Below are 21578 nucleotides of genomic sequence, written 5' to 3' on the forward strand. Positions count from 1 at the left end.
AATTAAATTAAATTTTTAAGTATATTATAATATTATTTTAGTAATTTAAAATTGAGTTTTTATTTTAATTATAAAATAATGAATTGATAAATTGAGAAATGCAAATTTGAAGTCTTAAGCATACCAAAACAACAAGACTTATACAAAATTGATTCCCCAAGCTTATATTCAGAATCAAAACCTGAATTAGTTTGCATACTTGAGCTTGTTCTAAACATCTACCATGTATTCATAAAGACACCTTCTCCCATTGCATAATCATAACATCTTCCTCTTAACTAGTTTTTAGCTTACCAGCTACACCAGAAGGAGTCATTGCATAATCTTTATCTGTTCTTTCAATTTACTTCTACTACTATACATACCCTTCTCTGATAAGATGCCCACATACACAATACTTGTTTCTAATAATCCTGCACCACTGATCTTCTTTACTGAATTATAATCTTTTTACTGTTGAAAAACATCAATTCTCCTTGACAAATGCAGCAGTTGATGGAAATGAACATGTGCTATAATGTACTGTGTACTGTGTACTACCCTCTCATGTGATCCAATTTTTACTTGGTATTATTGTATTATATTAATTTTACTCCTTCATAAGCAATTTTTTTAAGAGTATTATTAAATTGTTATATCAGGTTAATTACCATAATTAGTTATATGTAAAAAAAATCTTGAAAAATATAATTTTTTAATGATGTTTAATAACCTTTGTCAAAGAATAAGTAAGCCCTAATGATGTTTATAATGTGTTGTCTTCTTCAAGCGTGAGATCCCCTGACACCCAAAAGCTACTGATTTGATCTAACACACTCTGCAACTTTATATATCTTTCCCTTCTTCATCTCCTATATATGCTCCTTAACACTTTTCTTTTATCACCAACAACACTTTAGTTCTGTTTTCAGCTTCAGCTCCCTCCAATGGCAGAAGAAGCAAAGAAGAAGAGGCACATAGTGATGGTACCCCTCATGGCGCAAGGACATATCATCCCTTTCCTCGCACTAGCAAGACAAATCCAACACACTACAATAGCAACCTTCACCATCACCATAGCCACCACCCCTCTCAACATTCTACACCTACAATCTGCACTTTCGTCCACTTCTCCTAATCAAATCCGTCTTGCTGAGTTGCCCTTCAACTCTGTCCAACACGGTTTGCCACCAAACACAGAGAACACCGAGAAGCTTCCTTACACTAAACTGGTAAAATTCTGTCATTCAACACTCTCGCTTGAGGCTCCTATTCGCTCCTTGATATCACGCATAACAGAAGAAGAGGGTCAGCCTCCAATCTGCATGATATCTGACGTGTTCCTTGGCTGGGTTAACAAAGTTGCTAATAGTCTGGGCACTAGGAACCTAACCTTCACCACTTGTGGTGCTTATGGAACTTTGGCCTACATTTCTCTCTGGTTGAACCTCCCCCACAAGAAAACACACTCTGATCAGTTCTGGGTTCCCGGGTTCCCTCAAAGCTATCGCTTCCATCGCACTCAATTGCATAGATATCTAAGAGAAGCTGATGGCACTGATGACTGGTCACAATTCACAATTCCACAGATTTCACATTCTATGAAGTCTGATGGGTGGATCTGCAACACGGCTGCAGAAATAGAGCCTCTGGGGTTGCATCTTTTGAGCAAGTATCTTCAACTTCCTATTTGGGCCGTGGGGCCACTCCTTCCACCTGCTGTACTCAAGGGCTCAAGACATCGCTCAGGAAAGGAATGTGGCGTGGCTCTTGAAGCATGCATGGAGTGGCTGGACTTGAAGGATGAGAACTCTGTTGTCTACATTTCTTTTGGGTCACAGAACACGATCAGTGCCTCCCAGATGATGGCCTTGGCTGAAGGGTTGGAAAAGAGTGGGAGATCGTTTATTTGGGTTGTGAGGCCACCTGTTGGTTTTGACATTGAAGCAGAGTTCAAGGAAGAATGGTTGCCAAAAGGGTTTGAGGAGAGAATGAGGGACACCAAGCGTGGATTGTTGGTGCACAAATGGGCACCCCAGTTGGAGATTCTGTCACACAAATCCACAGGAGTGTTTCTAAGCCATTGTGGATGGAACTCTGTGTTGGAGGCTCTTAGCTATGGGGTGCCAATCATTGGGTGGCCACTAGCTGCAGAGCAAACATACAATGTGAAGATGTTGGTGGAGGAAATGGGTGTGGCCGTGGAGCTCACTAGATTTGTGGAAACTACCATTTATGGGGAGGAAGTGAAGAAGGTGATAGACATAGTTATGGAGAAAGAAGGAAAAGGAAAGGAGATGAAGGAGAAGGCAAAGGAGATTGCATCTGATATGAGAAAGGCCATAACAGAGAAAGGGGAAGAAAAAGGGTCTTCACTAAGAGCAATGGATGATCTTGTTAGGACCATTCTATCACCCAAGTCTCTGTGATTTTCTTCATTTAGAATTTGAATAATAAAAAGGTGTTTGTGTAAGAATATTTCTCATAAACTCCTCAGCAATTTATCATAAGACTTTTGACGGTGGCACTGTGAATGTATTAAGTTAACTTATTTTGATTGATGATTTGTGAAGAGAAAAAGGTGAATGAATATGATCTAAGCAAACATCGTATGCATGTTTTAATATAAAATGATGATTTGTTATATGAATAAATTGAGCATATATTAACTTACTGTACAACAAGCAATTGATCTTACTTGTGATACTACAGATACACTGTGTTGACTTGACAGTGCTTTCTTGATCCGCCGTGAAAACAAATCGTTGAGGAACTTGATTACCATCGTGAAAGTAGCGTAGCGAAAACCTTTTCTTTCCACACAAGGAAATTTTCGGAAATTTCACAAAAATTGTTTAATTTAATAAAAAAAATTATATAAATAAGTAAATAAAAAGAATTATAAAATTTGGCATTTCTCACTCAAAGTTTTTAATGGTATATACAACATATGTCAACTTCGTCGCCAATAGTTGTTGAATTTTTTTTCTTCTACAAATAATAATTAATATTTTTTAAAATAAAAATACGTATTTAATAATAATTTAATTTTTTTAAAAATTACATGAACTGAATAATTATGTTTTAAAATAATTTAGTTTATAAATAATATAAAAAAATAATTTTGTTTTATTTAAGAAAACTATATATAAAGTTGAAGACAACAAACAAGAATTCCTCTTACCATTACATTCAAACAACAATCATAAGGACAATCACGAAGGACAATCACGAAGATAATGAAAAATATCATCATATGGTACTACTTCTCATAAATGACAATTTTTCCTATTTTCTATTTTTTAATTATGCATAAATTGTACTTATTTATCATTTTATAAATATTTTTTAAACACTACCCCTTTATTTATAATTGTACCAACCCTAAACGCTAATTGATGAACATAATTTCAATCTAAATATAGAGATAACCCCTTTCATCTTTTTCATAAAGAAGAAGTGTTTGTTTTCTATTAGATGTTAATTACATAATAATCAAGAGATTTAAAAAATTAAATAATAGAGAAAACCTAATTATAATCTTAAGAAGAATAACAAATTATCTGAATGATCGAATGGTCGATTAGCCTTTTGAAGATTACTCAGGAAATTGGCTTCAGGCGGGACATAGGCCTCCCAGTCTTGAGCTTCTGTACAGAGGCGAAAAGTCTTATGAGTTCCTATCCTTTGGCGTGAGGTGAAAAGTTTTGGGGTTTCGTGCATGATCAGACATATCAGACTTGACAACTCGTTGATGTGGCATGTCAGCTTATGAATTGTTATGTAATATGAGTCGCTCCTTTGTTTTGATCCAATAGTTCATATGTGTTCGTCGGTTCGTATTCTGAGGCAGTTTCCTAGCCTATAAATATGTTCAGTGGTCACCTCATTTCTTACATTTTTCTTCTCGTCGTCTCTCCTTCTCCGATACACTACCGAGTCAAAAGATCCTAAGGTAACTATGTTTTCTTCTTCTTTTGATAGCTCAACTTGTAGAGTCTCTCGGGCTCCTTGATGACTTTCTACGGAAAGTGCTCCGCGTTTGTCAGAATTAATAATTGTCCTTAAGGACGAATATCGATATAATAAGGAACAATGAATTATCAAGTACAATAATCGCTAAATATGAAACAAAAACAATTAAAAAAAGGGATTGTGTTGGCAATGATTAATAAGAAAACATATAAAGAATTAATTGCTTCAAGTTAGAAAAATAGGGATTAGGTTTCATCTCTCTCACTCTCATGTATTTTGATTAGCATGTTGATATTATCTTTGTTGAGCAAAAAAAAAAGCATGTTGACATTAAGTTCTTTGATTGAAATTGATGCATGTATAAAATTCATTTATATCGATTCCTTGCATATGAAATCCTTAAAAATGTTCCCTAACTATCGATCCCCCACATAATTATAAGAACAACTTAGAACGAAACTCATACGTTATTAACATTTCAAGTCTATTCCTAGCACTCAAATATGTTAAGTATTGTTGTTTAGGTCAGAACCCTAAAACTACTTTCCAGACAGATTTAAGATTCTCAATTTGTCACAAAAATTTAGAAATAAAACAACAATACCAATAATCAATCAAGAACTTAATATTATTATATATAAGATATCACCTTAATACATAAGAGTTTAAGCAGATTACTCACAATCCCAAAGGGTAGAATTAGCCACTCATACTTCTAGCACCTTCCATTCTCTCAATTTGGTTACAATTAACTTAATGGTGTTTTCCTTTGAATCTGGTACACTAGGGTTGAGCCTCTAGCCCCCTATTTAACCTAATTTTCTAGGGTTATGTCGCTTTTTGTGTCGCGTTGATGGACTAAGTGATAAAACATAAAAAAAAAACAATTTGTCTTACGCATTCTCGCTCAAGCGAGGAATTCTCACTTGAGCGAGAAAGGCGTTGATTTCCGAAAACAGTCCTAGAGCATTCTCGCTTAAGCGAGAATCTCCTGTTGCAAAATTGGCTTTTTCAGCACTTTCTCCATTCTGGGGCCTTCCAGCTTTCTCTTTTTTAGCTCAAATCATTACTCTTTAATCCAAATCTCCAATCTTCCCTAGAAACCTGCAATGAACACCAAATTTGGGAATAAAATACTCTTATTCAAATAAAGATCATAAAAAATGTAAAAATGTATAAATTCATAAATTAGGGATTATTTTATATGTAAATTAACAATTAATACTCATAAGTGTCTACAATTTAATATGAAATATTATTGAAATTAGGCACTTATCACTGCCGAGAGTATGCTCTCTCGTGACGTCGTCCATCTTTCGGAGACGACCTCAGAGACTTCCAGTCCTTCAAAGTCTTCTCGTATTAGTAATGAAGCTAGTGTAGGCGGGATGACCGAGGACATTCGTCTTTTAGTTAATCCCACCAAGGGAGGAGGCCTCAGAGACTTCGAGTCCTATTTTCTTGTTCCACCACTGTAATTGTTTTATCATTGTCCCCTTTTCCTGATTTCAAATGAAAAATCTACACTTCTCAATTGCAATGTGATTAATGTCTCTCTGGTCTTGTTATAACATCACATCCAAAGAAACCATGAGATTGACTTTTTGACCGTTTTCAAAGATATCAATTTTCAGTTTGGATTGATAAGGGTATAAGGGCAAAATGAGGCTCAATTTTTTCCCATTTGACTAGTTAAGAGTGGCAATATATGTGAAGGATAAGAGAGGCAATATATGTGAAGGGTTTTGTTGTGTTGTTCATCTTCTTTGATATCAATCAGCGGACATAATTGAGATGGGTGTTGGTATTAGGAAAAAAGAGAGATGAAGGCTCTAATTGACTTTGATATTGGTGGTAGGAATTTGATGTTTATTTAAGTTCAATAATTGATGTGCAGGAACAAAATCTATGTCAGAAGTGTTCAGTTCTTTGGATTTTGTTTATGCATAATCATGTTGTTGAAGAATACATAATCATGCTTTGCCACTGCTGTGAACTTACACGATTTATTTATATTTCAAGGTTCACTACAATGTTCATGTAAATTGTAACCCCCATAAAGAAAAAAGAAGGAAGAATACCACCTTTTCATCCTTTTTCTCTCCCCCTTCTTTCTCTCTTCAATTCTCTCTTCAATTTCTCTCCCATATCTCATCTATTCCAAAATCTGATCACACCAATCCAGGTTTGGCAGTTCTGGTGTGTTTTGTGCAGGTTTTCTTGGCTGTTGTTTCTTCCTAGCAGAGTCGGTTTGATGATTTTGGTCTTGAGTTACAGTAAAGGAAGGATTGGTTGATTTATCCTACTCAGATTGGTGTTTTGAACCTTTATGTTATATGAGATATTTGAGAAACTGATGTTTGGTGATTCTTGTTTAACGATTTGTCTAGATTGAAAGAAATGGTGTGTTTTGTGCAGGTTTTTGTCTTCTATATCATCATCGCAGGGTCGATTTGATGAGTTTGACGCTTAGGTATTTTGTTTACTTTTGTTTGCTGGCAAAGACTGAGTTTATTTGTTGGACTTTTGTGTCTTGATAATGTATTCCTTTGGAGGGTTGATGTAATTGTATATTGATGTACTCTTGTATCTTGTTATGGTATGTTAAGGTGGCTGATGTGTTGTAATGTCAGTTGGATCCCCAGCTGGTTGGGTGATAAGAAGCTTGTGTTGAGATTATTTGTATAAGGGTTGGAGCACCCCTAAAGTGTCTCATTTTATTTTATTTATTTATTATTGATAAAAAAAAGGTTGAGGAGTCAGGGTACATTTCTACCCGATCAGATTTTCAAACAAAGTAAGTTCATTTTTACTTTAAAGATCCATTATTCTATGTTTTTCTCTATGATTTAGTTATCAATCTTAGTGGGGTCAGTTGAGAAAAATGTTTCTCTCAACTTGATTAAGTTCATAATAAAATTTGGTAATGTTTGGATAACTTACTTTAGGTTCCTAAATTTTGGAGTGGTTTCCTGTTTGAGGTAAAATTTCCATTAGAGCAAAGAATTTTTTAAAAGACCCTAAGCTAGAAGATCTGAATGTGGAGGAAATGTGGTCCCGTTATTCAATTTATCTTGCAGGAAGGTTGTTTGTTTATATACAATTTAAACTTGTAGAAATATTAGATTTTGATAATTTAGTATTTAAGTGTTGTTTTTTCTTATGTTGTTAAATAGAACTTTTGAATATTGTGGATTGCATTTTGAATGGTATTGTATGATGAAAATGGTATGAAATTGAATTCATACATTTGAGATAATATGTGGACTGATGTTTGTTTGGGTATTAAGTATTGATACTTATGTGATAATAGAGATCTCTAAGCTTCACTGATGATCTAAGTCATACAGACTAAGATATCAGGTGGTGAGAAGTTGATGGAGGAGTTCATGCACACTGTGACATATGAGATGCACCGCTTGGGTTGTATTGAACTTACCCTGATCATTTTTCTTAGATTCTTTGGTAATCTTTAGATCAGGTGTTACTCTCTGACAAGACTTATTAATACGGGTCTTCCGGAAAATGTTAGTTGTTATTATGTTTGCTGAATATTTTGGATGTGTAGATCCATGTGATATCTATGTAATCGTTTTATGTTGGGTTTTTTTAAAAGATTGAATAATTAAGAAATTAATTGGTTTTCTCTTTTGATTGAACGGTATATATTATAAAACTTTATTTTCACTAGCTTATCCTTGTTTTTCTTGTTATGTTGTGAATTGCAATAACTGTACTATGTACACGAGCAGATAATTATATAGGTGTCGAAGGTTCTTGAGGGTTTTAGATTTTTTTTAACCTTATATTGTAAATGTTTGTATTTCTATAAACTATAATCTTATAATATAAATGTTTTGAAATACTGCAAATTTATATAAAACAGTAAAACTTGTATTTATAATAGTTAGATGTTAGTTTATGGGATGTTAATGAATATATCATTGATGTTCTAAAAATTCTTATGAACAAGTTCACTGTTAATAATATAATAAAATAAACATCTTCACAAGCATCTTCATAAGCATCTTATATCTATTTAATTAAGAGTTTGTGTTTTTCCATTGTAAATCTGCATGGTGTTTACTCGAGGATCCTTTATTCAATATTGTGAAAAAATGGTGATTTTTTTTTAATTAAAGCATAATCGATTATCTTATTATCTTATGATACATAATCCACATTTAAAGAGACATTCAAACGCACATCTTTCAGTTCATTAATCACAATTTCATAGTTCCAGTTCTTTATGTTTATTTTGATTCTTCTAACAAATATTAACGAAAAGTTTATTAATATTTAAAAATCTAGAAAAATGAATTTATTATAATTATTTATGTTTCTAAATTTGTAAATTAAATAGTGGTCAAAAAGTTTGTTAATTCAAAATTTATTAAAAAATTATTTGGCTCTAAAGAAAAAAAAAGAGAGTACTTGAATAATGTGAAAAAACGTTGTTGTTTTTTTAAATATCATTAATTTTTTGTTTGTATGACTAAAGAATTGCAATATACTCACTTTTTATGTAATATTTTGCATCTTTATCATAAAATATTTTATTATTTTTTCCAAAATATTCATTTGGATGAGAAACTCAGATACGTTTCTTTTTAAATTGCAAAACTAAGTATTAGTTATAAAATTAAAGAACTAAAATATATTTGAATATTTCTTATATTTATTATAGAAATTATTTCTATTTCATAAAAGAAACTATTTTCCTGAGTTGAGTGTTAAAATATGAAATATTAATTATTAAAAATAAAAATTAATTTTGTTTTTTTAAGAACGAAACTACATTTTTAATTTAAATGTTAAAATTATTTGTATGATTCATTACTTATTATATAAATTATTTATATTTCATAAAACAAAGTGTTTTCCTAAATTTAATTTTAAAATATCAAATTTTTATTATCAACTAAAATACAAAAAAAAAAATCTTCAACAAGAAAACTACATTTTTAATTTAAATGCTAAAATAATTTCTTAAATTAATTTGTATTTCATCATACAAAATATTTGTATAATTCAATGTTAAAATATAAAATTTTAATTATAAACTAATATATAAAAAATATTTTTTGTCTACAAAAAAAATTAAATGAAATATTAAAATATACTCTTTTATTTATATCTTTTATGTCATAATATTGGTATCTAAAATAATAATTATGTCAATAAATAAACTAATTATACAATTAACATCTTTTCTACATTTTAATCACATCAATCGTATTATTTATAATTTTTCTACATAAATCTTAAATCTGCTCACTTTAAACTCATTTTTTCTTCATCTAAATAATCTAATTTTTCACTTTCTTTTCTTTTATTTTCTTCATTTTTTCACTCTCATCCTCGTACAAACAAATTCCTTTTAACATGATACATATGTGTGAGATATTGTAATGTCTTCACTTAGATATCATATTAATAAATTTTTTTTTTTTTGTTAAGAATGAGCTTATCGTTAAATTTTAAAGTATAAAAACTAAGAATTAAAAGTGAATATAATATTTTCTTAAATCACTTCTGGACCGTACCTTCAACTCCATATTATTGAATAATAAAAGTTATTTTTAATTGTATTTCATTTTGTGTTTTTCTCTCACTCACATTTTATCCCTCACAATATTTATACTCATTTTCAACCATCATATTTATATAATTGTGTCTTCACTAAAATTTTCTTTTCATCTCACTTTCTCTATAAAAAAATCAATTTGACCTAAAGAAAAAAAAAAAAAGAGTAAATGGTTAATTGGACAATTGTAGGTAAACAAAATGCACAGAATAACTTGGTTTGGTTAGGCAGAACTATAATCAAGTCTGCACAGGTAAGCAGAAAGTGGGTAGTAGTTTGTTAGTAAATGCACTACCATCCAACTACATATGTACTTGCTTTTTTGCTTTTTTTTCTTTAATATTTTTTATGGACAAAAAAATTCATTTAAGAATTTAATAACTAACAATTTTTAATCAAAATAAGCATATATGTTTATTTTATATTTTTCATTCTATTACCTCATGTTATAAGCAAATTAAAGATAATATGGTTAAACTCATTCATAGATAAATTTTTTATTGGTATAATGGATTTTCATTTAATTTTTTTTTTTTATGAATAGGTATAGTTTACTTATGTATATTTTTGTTAACATATGAATTTTGATCTAGTTATCTTATATTTTTATATTTTTTTAATAATATTTTTTTCATGTGATGACAAATGATTATTGTTACGAGTCTATGAGATCTTAAGTTGCATAGTGATTAGGAAAGCTTTTATTTAAAAAAAATCATAAAACTTTGAAAAAATGTAAAAGATGATTGCAATGTGCCACTAAAATAACTATTTTAGGGTTTCTTCATTTGAAACTATAGAAAAGAGGATTCATAAAGCAAAACATATTAGTTATTTGCTCTTAAACTTGTTAGTAAGTTTAAAAAAAGCACAATCACTCATTTATAAAACCCAGTTTTCATAAAAAAAATATCTTTTTTCTGCTAAAAAATTATCTTGTTTTTTTCATTTCAGGAAAAGATAAGAAGATATTTAATTTATTTCATTAATAATAAATTATTCTGAGCATACATTATATCTACACTTTTATAGAGATAAAAAAAATTAGACTTTTTTATACCATTCAAACAAAAAGTACTTTTTTTTAAAAGAAAAAAAGAATTATTCACAAATACAAATATACTTTTTTTCTTACTTTAATCACTCAATATAAAAATTCCAGTGGCAATTTCATGAACACAGATGAATTGGAAGTTTGTGGTGAGTTTTAGATTATGATCCAAAATGGTTAGCTGTCCAACCCCAACTGCATCACATTAATGTTTGAATGTGCATATGCATGTCTTCATCTTCTACTCACCACACTTCACATTAATTCATCATCTCCCATCTTTAATCTTTATCTATATAAATATATTATATTCAAATTCAATTTTTGTAAGCTAACATTTCCTTTCTGTTTGTCAGTAGCAACAACTGTCAAACACACACACACACATCCTTTCTTCTTCTCTCTCTGTCCAATTCTGGTGATTACCCTTTCTTCCTCCTTACACTTTTCTTATTTTCCTCCAATTGGGTCATTCATATCTCAGCAATCAGCTCTTGTTGTTCATTTTGCCTGATTTTATGGTGACTCACATTCTTTCTGATAATCGAACACAAGTTTCTTCGTCAAATTTCTTTGTCTTTTGCTAGCTTTTTTTACACACTATTACAAAATCGAAAAAGCTTGGAACTTGACGGATATTCCGTCATAATTGATTCAAATTAAATGGGGGGTTTCTTCTATATTAACGTGGTTGCAAATTTAATAGCTTTTAAGAAGAAAAAAAATCATAGTCTCTGCATTGTGTTTGTGGCTGCTGATGTGAATCTTCATTATTTTTGTTTTCAGACCCATAGTGCTCTCGGATCTTGCATATCGCAAAGATGAAGGTCACTGTGGTTTCTCGCAGTGGAAGAGAAGTGGTTAAAGGTGGTATTCACCTCAGCGATTCTGTATGTCTTTCTCTCTCTCTAAATATCTTTTTTACATTTTGTTAACTTTTTTGCTGTCATGGTAGTTTTGATATCGCAGATTGATTATGGGGAATTAGGTATTTGTCTATATAAATTCCCCCCATTTTGACTATATCTTCGATTGGCAAATGGGGACTTTGTTTTTAAGAGTAATAATTTCTCATTTATGGTTTATCTTTCATTTCTCTGTGTAGGCTACTGTAGCAGATCTGCAGGAGGCAATTCATAAGCAAAGTAAGTGAGCGTGTTCTTACTACTATTTTTTATGTATAAATTACCTTTCTAAGGTAATATTTTAGATGTAAAATGACTAAAATCGAGTTAGTCTGGGCTTATATATGGATGGTAGTTATAGTGTTGTGATGTTTTTTTAGTTATTTTGGTGATGGATTTAATTATTGCACCATGTGATGATACTTGATAACAGCCTTTGATCTGCATTGATATTTGTCATTCTTACTACTTAGTATTATTGAGACTGAAGAAGCCTGAATACATAATAAGATCTGTGTCTATTTGAAATTAAACTGTATCCTTCCTGAGGTTTTTCATCTGTATCTTAGCCATATTAGGTAAATTTTTATTAAGAGAAACTAATAGAATACCCTTCTACAAATTATTTTATACATAAGTTAATTTTAACTTATGAAGAAACTCATCTCATTTTACACTCTTGTAAAAGTTTTATAGAGAAGTTTGCCCTAACAAGTCATTAGTATCTTTTATTAGATTATTAGATTTGGAAGTCTTTTTCAGTAGCTTCTTAGTTAAACCTATTCTGGGTTGTTGAAGTTGAAATATTCAGATGTTCCTCAACTTATGAAACATATCCCATTTTTTATTGGATGTGAAATTAAATGAATTATTGTTGATGATAGCACTAGTTCAATCCTGCATATAACTCCTGCTACTATTGTTTTTCCATCTTAGTACCTCTCTTGGAATAAAAAAAATGTTATATCTGTAAGTGTAACTCTGTCTCTAGGTGCCCATTGGATTAACATGATTTGAATCTTCACTTACAGCCAAGAAGTACCCATCAAGGCAGCGCTTGACACTTCCCGTCCAACCCGGATCAAAGGAAAGGCCTGTTGTCCTTAATTACAAGAAGAGTCTGCAAGACTATACCAGTGGAAACTCAGACTCCTTAACTGTTGTATTCAAGGACTTGGGCCCTCAAGTTTCTTATCGAACACTTTTTTTCTGCGAGTATTTGGGACCTTTGCTTCTCTACCCAGTGTTCTATTATTTCCCTGTTTACAAATATTTTGGTTACAAAGGTGAACGTGTCATTCACCCTGTGCAGACATACGCCTTGTACTACTGGTGCTTCCATTATGCCAAACGAATTCTGGAAACTTTTTTTGTGCATCGCTTCAGCCATGCAACCTCACCCCTTTCCAATGTGTTCCGTAACTGTGCTTATTACTGGACCTTTGGATCATATATTGCTTATTATGTGAACCACCCTCTTTATACTCCGGTAAACGACCTCCAAATGAAGATTGGGTTTGGGTTTGGGATACTTTGTCAAATTTCAAATTTCTATTGCCATATTATACTGAAGAATCTCCGCAGCCCTGGTGGTGAAGGTGGATACCAAATCCCAAAAGGCTTTCTCTTCAATATTGTTACCTGTGCAAATTACACAACCGAGATCTATCAGTGGCTGGGCTTCAACATTGCAACTCAAACTGTCGCAGGTTATATTTTCCTTGCGGTTGCAACTTTCATCATGACCAACTGGGCTCTTGCCAAGCACAGGCGTTTAAAGAAGGTATGTCTCCTTACCTTTTACATTTCAGTTCATCAATATGGTCTACAGAAAAATGTATACATTCCACCAGAAAAATTTCTTGAAAAAGATAAATACACATACTTTATAAAATAAATAACTTGACTGCTTTTTCCTGAACTGTCTGGTTTTAAATTTTGAGGATTTCAGAAGGTGTGTGGCTAACTTGATTTTTAGACTCCATCATGATGTATCTTCTTCTCCTGCCATGTTAAAGTTAAACATGTGGATTAAAAAATGCTGTGCCTTGTAAGAATATAGTGTTTCTTGCTTGGTTATGCCATGGCCATCTGGGTTCTGTGTTTTTTTAGCAAAAACATATCTTTCATAATAATGAATTTTTTATAGCATGTTTGGAAGTGGATCAAAATGAATGCTACTAGTTTTAGCTCTTATGTTTTTCACATGAAAGACATGATTTGTTGGTTGTAAAACATGTTTAGTCTTTTCCCCTTTTTACACACCTCAATCATGAATCATGTGTTCATCTTTTATTGTTGAATGTGCAGTTATTTGATGGAAAGGAGGGGAGACCTAGGTATCCTCGTCGATGGATAATATTGCCCCCATTCCTGTAGAAGCCAAAGCAACTGATCAGACCAGTACTCTGCTCACAGGATTCTGAGATTTATAGTTGTAGCATAATGGAATTTTCGTGATCTCTTTTCATTAAATATGGATTTGTCTTGCAATGCTTTTGACTACGAAGTTGATTACTAAATTGTTGAATCAGTGTTTTACAGAATATTTGTAATCATTTCAAGATTGTAGTTCTGAGGACCCCTGTTTCTTCAAAGTCTTGATCTTGTGACAATCGTATTCATTTTGCTGTTTAATATTTGTTGGCTACTTTACTGTTTCCAAATTATTATCATTTTAGAAAATGAAAGCTCATTTTTCTAGCTCATACACGTAGCAATGGCCAGGTTTCGTAAGTCATAATTATTATTCTTGATTCTCACGTAATACATACTCCTTTGGTAGTTATTATCCTTAATAGCAAGATTTCTATCTTTTCAAAAAAATATAAAAAGAAAAAAAATACTTACAAGATCTTGAAGGAAAGGAGTTCATACAGAAATTTCTTCAGAAATTATGTTTGGCATTAGTAATCATCAATAGTTTCTGTAATGATTTTCAAATTTCCAATGATAATCATTTGAATCCCTGCACAAGTCAATTTAATCCGTTGCGTATTACTCAATACCGTTCCTATACCAGAGACTAAATGAACTTCAATTATGATTATCAAATCCAATTGTTATGTTAATTGATGAAATTCATTGATGGCAATAAATTATTAAGGTTAGTAGTTGATTTTGGACGAGTTTCTTCATTACTTGCTAAAGAGAAAAACCCAATTAATTTATATAGAAATTACAAATAAATTTTAAAAGTTTATTACAGATTTCACGAGGTCAGCTAATTTTAGCTTATGAATTTTTTCGTTTATCTCAAGGAAGTTATGGAGAAAGTGGTTTAAATGTCTAAAACTATCTTATAATTAAATAGATACCTTTAATTTCAAGTACTGAAATTGCATCCTCTACCAACTGCCGCAAACAAAGATAAGTTTTTGAAGTACGCCACATTCTCACTTCACTTGGCAGTTTCATATCCGTAAGAAAAAAACTTAAATCATGTTTTTATACGCATACAAATAAATAGTTGAAAATTGTAGAACAAGATGCAAAATTTCACACGAAGCTCAAGTCCCATCATCTGCCATGCAATCATACCCTTCCCCCAAAGTGTAAAATGATCATCAGAAAGACTACCACTAGCATTGCTGTTTGAAAAACCTAGTTTGATCAGATGATGTTACCGGAATCTCCATTACATTTTCATTTCATGGCTTATAAGGTTCAAAAATCGGCATGCTTATAGTAGAAACAAGCATGCATTGGCCTCACAATAAATTAGACAGAATGCACCAGACACTCAATCCGTAATGTAATAGAATGCATTCCTAATCATCTTCGCATCCCTCGTCCACGTCCACGGAATGCGCCTCCACGACCTCTGCCCATGGCACTTGCGGCGGCGTCTCCTTGTGCACTCTCAGACTACATGTGTTAAAATAGATAAATTAAAATCAGCTGCATAAAGGACAGTAGCCAGAATAAAACAAGCAATCGAAAAAATTTAAAACCTAAACTAGTTACATAAAGAAAAATAAAAGTAGAGTTAGTAGACATGACGATATAATTTTGCAAATTAATGTAAAATTAAAAAAAAAAAAGTCACAAGATGAGATCCCATCCCAGTAGAACAGGTATCAATCAAAATTGTCTACAAGCTTCCCACTGTATGTGCAGAGGATTTGTATAGGGAATTCTTGAAGTGCAGAAAAGCATAAAAAAACATTACCCTTTCAAAGTACAAATCCTTAACCGATTTAAGAGTGAAATTAGAATATACATATAGCACTGATAATCGTAAGAGATCAATAGTTCTTTCAAAATTGTGCAAATGGTTTGTTTGGTAGAGGAGAGGGCGAGAGAAATTATTTTGTTGATTTGGTTAAAGGGGAAGAGATTTAGTTTCTAAAAATTGGGGATCCCACATACTATTATTTCTCACCTATTCCTACTTATCTCTCTATTTCTCTCATTATTTCATATCAAATCAATCATTACACAACTTTCAAAACACTCTATATTGCTCATTTACTTTTACTGTACCAAATAACTAAACAATCAATTTTGTTTCTTACATATCTTTTATCCACTTATTTCTTCTCTATTTCCATCCTCAAAGCAAAATAGACTATCTCCAGGAGATAAGAACGTAAGCAAAAATTCTCAGCTCATACAATGACAGAAATAGACCTACCTTGGGGTTTTTAATTGTTTCATCCACACTTAAGATAAGGCAAGCAGCCTCTGTTGCAGCATTTATAGCATTGATCTGCAAAGTGATTAACCAACTTAAACACCGCCACATAAAACATTAGAATCAGCTTATAAAATTATGTAAATCAATGCAGGCAGATACCTTCACAATTGCAGGCTCCCAGACAAAGTTAGCAAAAGAGTCAGCAATTCCACCAGTGGCTATGTCCACCCCATATGGTGCCCCCTCACCTGTAACAAGCAGAAAATAAATAAATATGTCAGCATGCACGCAAGTAATTGTACAATACATATATGTAAGCCAGCATGCTGTATTCACACAAAAGATGGCAAACGAACCAGAAGGAAGTGCATGTTTCTGCCTTAGTTTATTCAACACATCAGTTGCATCAAATCCAGCATTGTCGCATAGTTGTCTAGGTATAACCTGCAATAATACCGTAACTTTCTGCATTAAAAAACAATCAAAGTAACCATACTCTTTGAATGCAAGAACATGACCTGATGCTCTTCCAGAACTATGGATTAGGCTCAAATTCCCAGAGCATTTACCTCAAGAGCTTTCGCATAGGAATTAATGAAAAGCTGAGACTTTCCAGCTATAGTCCGTGCATGCTGCCTCAGGAACCGGCTTATCTCCATCTACCCACGAGAACAACATTTTAAACTCAAATATGTTGAAAAATATAATCCAGTGATATCTACCGACAAATTTTAGACACATACATCTATAGCACCTCCCCCAGCAACCACAGTGGAATTCTTCAAAGCCCTCCTCACAATCATGATTGCATCATGCAAACTTCGCTCTGCTTCCTCTATGAACTGCAGGAAAAATCAAATATCATATAAAATCCCAAGATTAGCATATCTCTGAATTCAACAAGTTTCATAAACAGTTATCACACAACATCTAACAGACCTGATCAGCTCCACCACGAAGAACTATTGTGGCTGTTAGGCCAGATGGACATCCATTGAAAATATTGAACCTCTCGTTTCCAACCTGCCTTTCCTCAAAAACCTCACAAGTTCCAAGGACCTTCAAGCAAATAAATCACAAGTTCAGCAGTAATAAATGAAATTACAAAAAGATCCAATCATACCAATCATATAAATAATGTGCAACCTCATCAATAATGTTATTAACAGATGTTTGTACGGTTCCACCAGTTGCAGCAGCAACCCTTTTTAGATCTTCTTCTGCAACACGACCAGCACAGAAAATATCTCGATCTGCAAAATACTGTTTCAAGGACAAATTATTTTTAAAATAACTAAATGTGATATACCCCAGAAAGGCTTTACCAATCAAAGTAAAGAATAGTTAGCAACCATAATTATGAACAGTTAATAATGATGTCAATCTACACTTATTAGGTGAAAACAAACAAGTTCACAAAAATACAAAATCAAAGCATAAGTAAAAGTGCACTACTGCACAAGAGACAATGGATGAATTGTATCAGGAAAATATCCTGGGAGGAGGTAGCACACACCACACTTTGCACATTATTCAGTAGAAAGGTAGAATATTTTATGGAGTTTAGAGGAATCATAGTGAAGAAAACGAATAAAACCTGGGTCGCTAGATCACCAATGGCCAATCGTGAAAGAACAACTTTGGCACCACTGCTGACACATTTATCTAACTTGTCATAAATAATATTCCACTCTGCATCAACTATTGACTGATATTGCGAAGGATCCGACAACCTGTAGAGAACAATAAAAAAAAGTCTGATTTAATCCTTCCTAAGATCCCAGGTCAACATTGTGAAAAAACGAATTTTAAAATAAAACACCTTATTTCAGCATTTTCTTTCTCAGACTTTAGCTCCAACTCAACGTTTAATAATAGAATTTGTGGATTGAGAAACTTCTTGGGTTGTTGCTCAAACCCAGCATATGAAAACGTCTTTTTGAAGGCAACACCACTTACCAGAAATGAGTCCCGCATGGTACCACCAGGAACCTGCAGAAGAAAACCTAAGTCTCAACCAAACTTATCAAACTTGAGAGTGTACATAAACTCGTGGGAGCTCTGTAAACTCAACTCGTAGACTCGACTCATAAGAGTCAACTTCATATGAAAAGATCACTATTTTAAACATAAGTAGCTAAATAACATATTTAATTTACTTAGAATTAAAGATTTACCACAAACTAAATTCTGCATGACAGTAAAACTCCTTGATTTTCATCTGTAACCACTTTAGTTAATTGATTTATTCTACTTCCTATTAAAATAATTTCAGTTCTGAAATACACATGCACACATTTAAAACTCTAAAAATAAATACTATAGAACATGGAAAACAAATATAAAATATATTTGCTCAGCATATCTAAAGAACAGTGGAAGCCCGACAAATCTAATTTCAATATAATATGAAAACTAAGAAGCTTTATTGGGGGAAGGCGGAAACACTATATATAAAAGGCTTATGACACTGCTTTACTCTTAATACTCATTACATAATAATTGCCTCTTTAAGGTAATGCATAACAATTAAGGAAACTAGTAATTTTCCTAAAGAAAAGACAAGGTATTATTAATAATTCATCAATTAAAGAAAAAAAATAGACTTCTTTTTACAATTATCAAGATAACAGGTAATGAGCACTAATGTCGATGTGGAGGGAAACAAGATTGAAAAGAAATAACCAATGTTTTCTTCATATTTGAAACCGACAAATAGGTTGAAACAAAAAAATTGCTGAATGATAATGTTGATAGAATAGAAGGTAGCAAAGAAGAATCCCTTTTAAAGGCCAAGAAGATTCACTAGAAACTTAAGTTGACAGTAAAGGGAAACCATAGTAATAACAATAACATTGACATATAAGTACATCTTGAAAAATTAAGTCTTCCAAACAACACAAATAAGGAAAAACATAAAAAAAAATAATGAAAAATGCTTTGGAAAATGCATTCCAAAATTCTCTGCATGATTCAGTCAACAATAGAAAATTGATTATTGATTATTAAGGTACAATGCCGACCCTATGAACCAATGGAGACTGTGAATATATCTATATAGCATGTCAAAAAATATATGCCGCCAAGATTTAGGCAAGAACTTAATGTATCATTGTACAATGCGGACCCAATGAACCAATGGAAACTGTGAATATATCAATATAGCGTGTCAAAAAATATATGCCGCCAAGCTTTTGGCAAGATCTTAATGTAACCTGCTTGCATGTGCTCAAATGACTAGTGTTTGGATAACAAAACGCAAAATCATAAAATCCAGGCTTAGGGTAAACAGCAACCTCAAACAATAACTAGAACTGGAGGAACATGCACACATATAAAAAGTGAAAGTATACCATATTATTTCCAAAAGCATTGTCAGTTTTTTTTTTATTACAGTACCTTTTGTTGAAGACCATCTTTGGCCCCCCATGTTTAGGATTTTTGTTTGCCATTAAACTTTCCTCTATTAAAATAACACATCACACCATCACCAATGTAAAAGAGAGGGTGCAGCATGTACCTTCTTTATTCCAATCATGTTCAACCTGTCCTCGTACCCAATTGCAAGTACAGCATCCACAACCATGGATGCAAAGAATTCCTTCTCTCCACCAATAAGCTTTGAAGAAAGTGTGGTAGAAGCACACTTTGCAAGCAAACTTTTCTTTTCCTCCAGACTTTTCCCCTCAATGCTAACCGCTAGCTCTTGAATCTTTTCAATTGCCTGTACCAATGGTTAAAAAAGACAAATACAATGTGACAAATCCGTGACAGACTTCTACTTCCCGCATTAAACATTAAAACAAAAAATCAAACAAAAACTGAGGCCTTGTTTAGATAAATAATTTCCACAAACACTTGTTAGAGAAGAAAAAAAAAGGATGAAAGGAATCAAACATCTCTCACGAGCATAATAAACATAAACTTACGCAAATCAGAACTTTACAGAAGTTAGATGAGAGAATTTTTACAAAGGTTGAGTATTTAAATTAATTTACTAATAACAAAAGCTCAAATTATTTTACTTTCTTAATTTCTTCTAAGGCTTATAGATAAATTTATTCAAACATAAAAAAATCACATTCGAGAGAGAGCTCTGTACCAAGGTACTTGCAGCCCTATAGCTCCGTATCAAATTTTGAGAGTGAACACCATCTTCAATGAAAGGCTTGGCCTCCCTCAAAAACTCAGCTGCAAGCAACACAACAGTGGTGGTTCCATCGCCAACCTTTTCACATCCACAAAAAGAACATTAGAATAACAATGCATCATTTACTTGCAAACAAGCAATTCCAATACCACAATTTCAAACACCTGAATCAAGCCGAGAGAAAACGAGAAGATCTCAACAGTAGAAAAGAAAAAAAAAATCTATAGCATTGCAGGAGATCAAATGGAAGGGGAAGCGTTAGAAGTTTACCTCGGAGTCCTGAGACTTAGCGATGTCGACAAGGATTTTTGCGGCAGGGTGGACGATGTCAAGGAGCTTCATGATGGTGGCGCCATCGTTGGAGATGGTGACAGCTCCCTTGTCATCGTGGATGAGCTTGTCCATGCCGCGAGGTCCGAGGGTGGTGCGGACGACGTCGGCGACGGCGGTGCAGGCATTGATGTTACTCACCAGCTGTGGCTTCCCTTGCGAAGTGTCCGTGCCTTCCTTGAGCAGAATGATCTGAGGTTGCTGTTTGATCCACCATTTCCAGACTTAGGTTAGGTTAGGAAAAGACGCAACAGAGGAGAAAGAGAGCGAGAGAGTGAACTTACAAGCATCGCTGACATGGTTGAAGACGCAGAAGAAAGAGAGAGAACTAGGGTTTAAGTTTTGAAGTTCGAAGTGGGTCGAAGAAGCAGCAGTTTCTGGCTCCTACTCTCTCTCTCACACACAGCGACGTGAGTTTTCTCTAGAGATCGTTCGTTACCTATTTCGAAGCCAAATTTCACTTTATTCATAATTTGGGCCAAGGCCCATATATACCCAAACCACTTAATTTTTACAATCATCATATATTCACCAAAAATATTCTTACGACTATAATTGGTGTAAATAATTATTATATTTTATTCGACATTTCTTAAATCATCTATAATAACGACATAATACACTTCTTCTGTCTAATCTTTTTCGTAAATAAATATTTACATTTAATCCGTATGCCAAATTTGTTTGGAATTATTATACAGCATTTTTAATATTATCTTTCATGAAGGAAATTCAATGTCAATTAAAAACAATAAAAATAAGATTAGTATTGATAATAATAATAAACAATAAAAATAGTATTAAAATTAATTATTTTAGTTTTTATTCTTTTTTTCTAACTCTAAACAACTTCTAATTTCGCTTTATTTCTCATTATTATTTTCTTTTTTTTATTGCCTATTCTTCCACTTTCTTTCGTCTTTACCGCTTAGCACTAGTAAAATAATAATTATTGTGTTAGA

The 21578-nt window shown here is 32.6% G+C and overlaps 3 protein-coding genes across 4 annotated transcripts; 2 read left to right on the forward strand and 1 right to left on the reverse strand.

Annotated features, from left to right (window-relative positions):
- The first annotated feature begins 725 nt into the window (after positions 1 to 725).
- Positions 726 to 2452, forward strand: LOC137827096 (UDP-glycosyltransferase 92A1). Its single transcript, XM_068633310.2, has one exon. It carries the CDS (start codon positions 927 to 929, stop codon positions 2406 to 2408), a length of 1482 nt encoding a protein of 493 aa, XP_068489411.1. The 5' UTR covers positions 726 to 926; the 3' UTR covers positions 2409 to 2452.
- Positions 2453 to 10719: 8267 nt separating this feature from the next.
- Positions 10720 to 14094, forward strand: CER10 (3-oxo-5-alpha-steroid 4-dehydrogenase family protein). Of its 2 annotated transcripts, none has more exons than XM_068629815.2 (5): positions 10720 to 11010; positions 11379 to 11482; positions 11698 to 11737; positions 12529 to 13280; positions 13808 to 14094. In XM_068629815.2, exons 2-5 carry the CDS (start codon positions 11414 to 11416, stop codon positions 13874 to 13876), a joined length of 930 nt encoding a protein of 309 aa, XP_068485916.1. In that variant the 5' UTR covers positions 10720 to 11010; positions 11379 to 11413; the 3' UTR covers positions 13877 to 14094. The 2 variants fall into 2 exon arrangements, with proteins under 2 accessions (XP_068485916.1, XP_068485917.1); XM_068629816.2 differs by having other exon boundaries at positions 10919 to 11113.
- Positions 14095 to 14957: 863 nt separating this feature from the next.
- Positions 14958 to 21085, reverse strand: LOC137826671 (TCP-1/cpn60 chaperonin family protein). The gene is made up of 14 exons (XM_068632739.2): positions 20901 to 21085; positions 20557 to 20817; positions 20239 to 20364; positions 19657 to 19860; positions 17959 to 18128; positions 17734 to 17869; positions 17283 to 17399; positions 17076 to 17195; positions 16880 to 16978; positions 16706 to 16795; positions 16493 to 16580; positions 16296 to 16384; positions 16134 to 16208; positions 14958 to 15364 (listed from the first exon to the last, which is right to left on the reverse strand). Exons 1-14 carry the CDS (start codon positions 20913 to 20915, stop codon positions 15272 to 15274), a joined length of 1683 nt encoding a protein of 560 aa, XP_068488840.1. The 5' UTR covers positions 20916 to 21085; the 3' UTR covers positions 14958 to 15271.
- Positions 21086 to 21578: the final 493 nt, after the last annotated feature.

The sequence above is a fragment of the Phaseolus vulgaris genome, chromosome 8 (genome assembly GCF_051622355.1).
Source record: "Phaseolus vulgaris cultivar YP4 chromosome 8, ASM5162235v1, whole genome shotgun sequence".
NCBI classification, from domain to species: domain Eukaryota; kingdom Viridiplantae; phylum Streptophyta; class Magnoliopsida; order Fabales; family Fabaceae; genus Phaseolus; species Phaseolus vulgaris.

Excerpts from the sequence above, each read along its gene's own strand:
- LOC137827096 (XM_068633310.2), top strand. The coding sequence starts at position 927 with ATGGCAGAAGAAGCAAAGAAGAAGAGGCACATAGTGATGGTACCCCTC.
- CER10 (XM_068629815.2), top strand. The coding sequence starts at position 11,414 with ATGAAGGTCACTGTGGTTTCTCGCAGTGGAAGAGAAGTGGTTAAAGGT. Across the intron at positions 11,738-12,528 it reads GGAGGCAATTCATAAGCAAA|CCAAGAAGTACCCATCAAGG; the intron begins GTAAGTGAGCGT and ends CTTCACTTACAG. Across the intron at positions 13,281-13,807 it reads AGCACAGGCGTTTAAAGAAG|TTATTTGATGGAAAGGAGGG; the intron begins GTATGTCTCCTT and ends TTGAATGTGCAG.
- LOC137826671 (XM_068632739.2), bottom strand. Across the intron at positions 18,129-19,656 it reads ACATGATTGGAATAAAGAAG|GTTCCTGGTGGTACCATGCG; the intron begins GTACATGCTGCA and ends TTTCTTCTGCAG. Across the intron at positions 16,581-16,705 it reads CCTATGCGAAAGCTCTTGAG|GTTATACCTAGACAACTATG; the intron begins GTAAATGCTCTG and ends GTATTATTGCAG.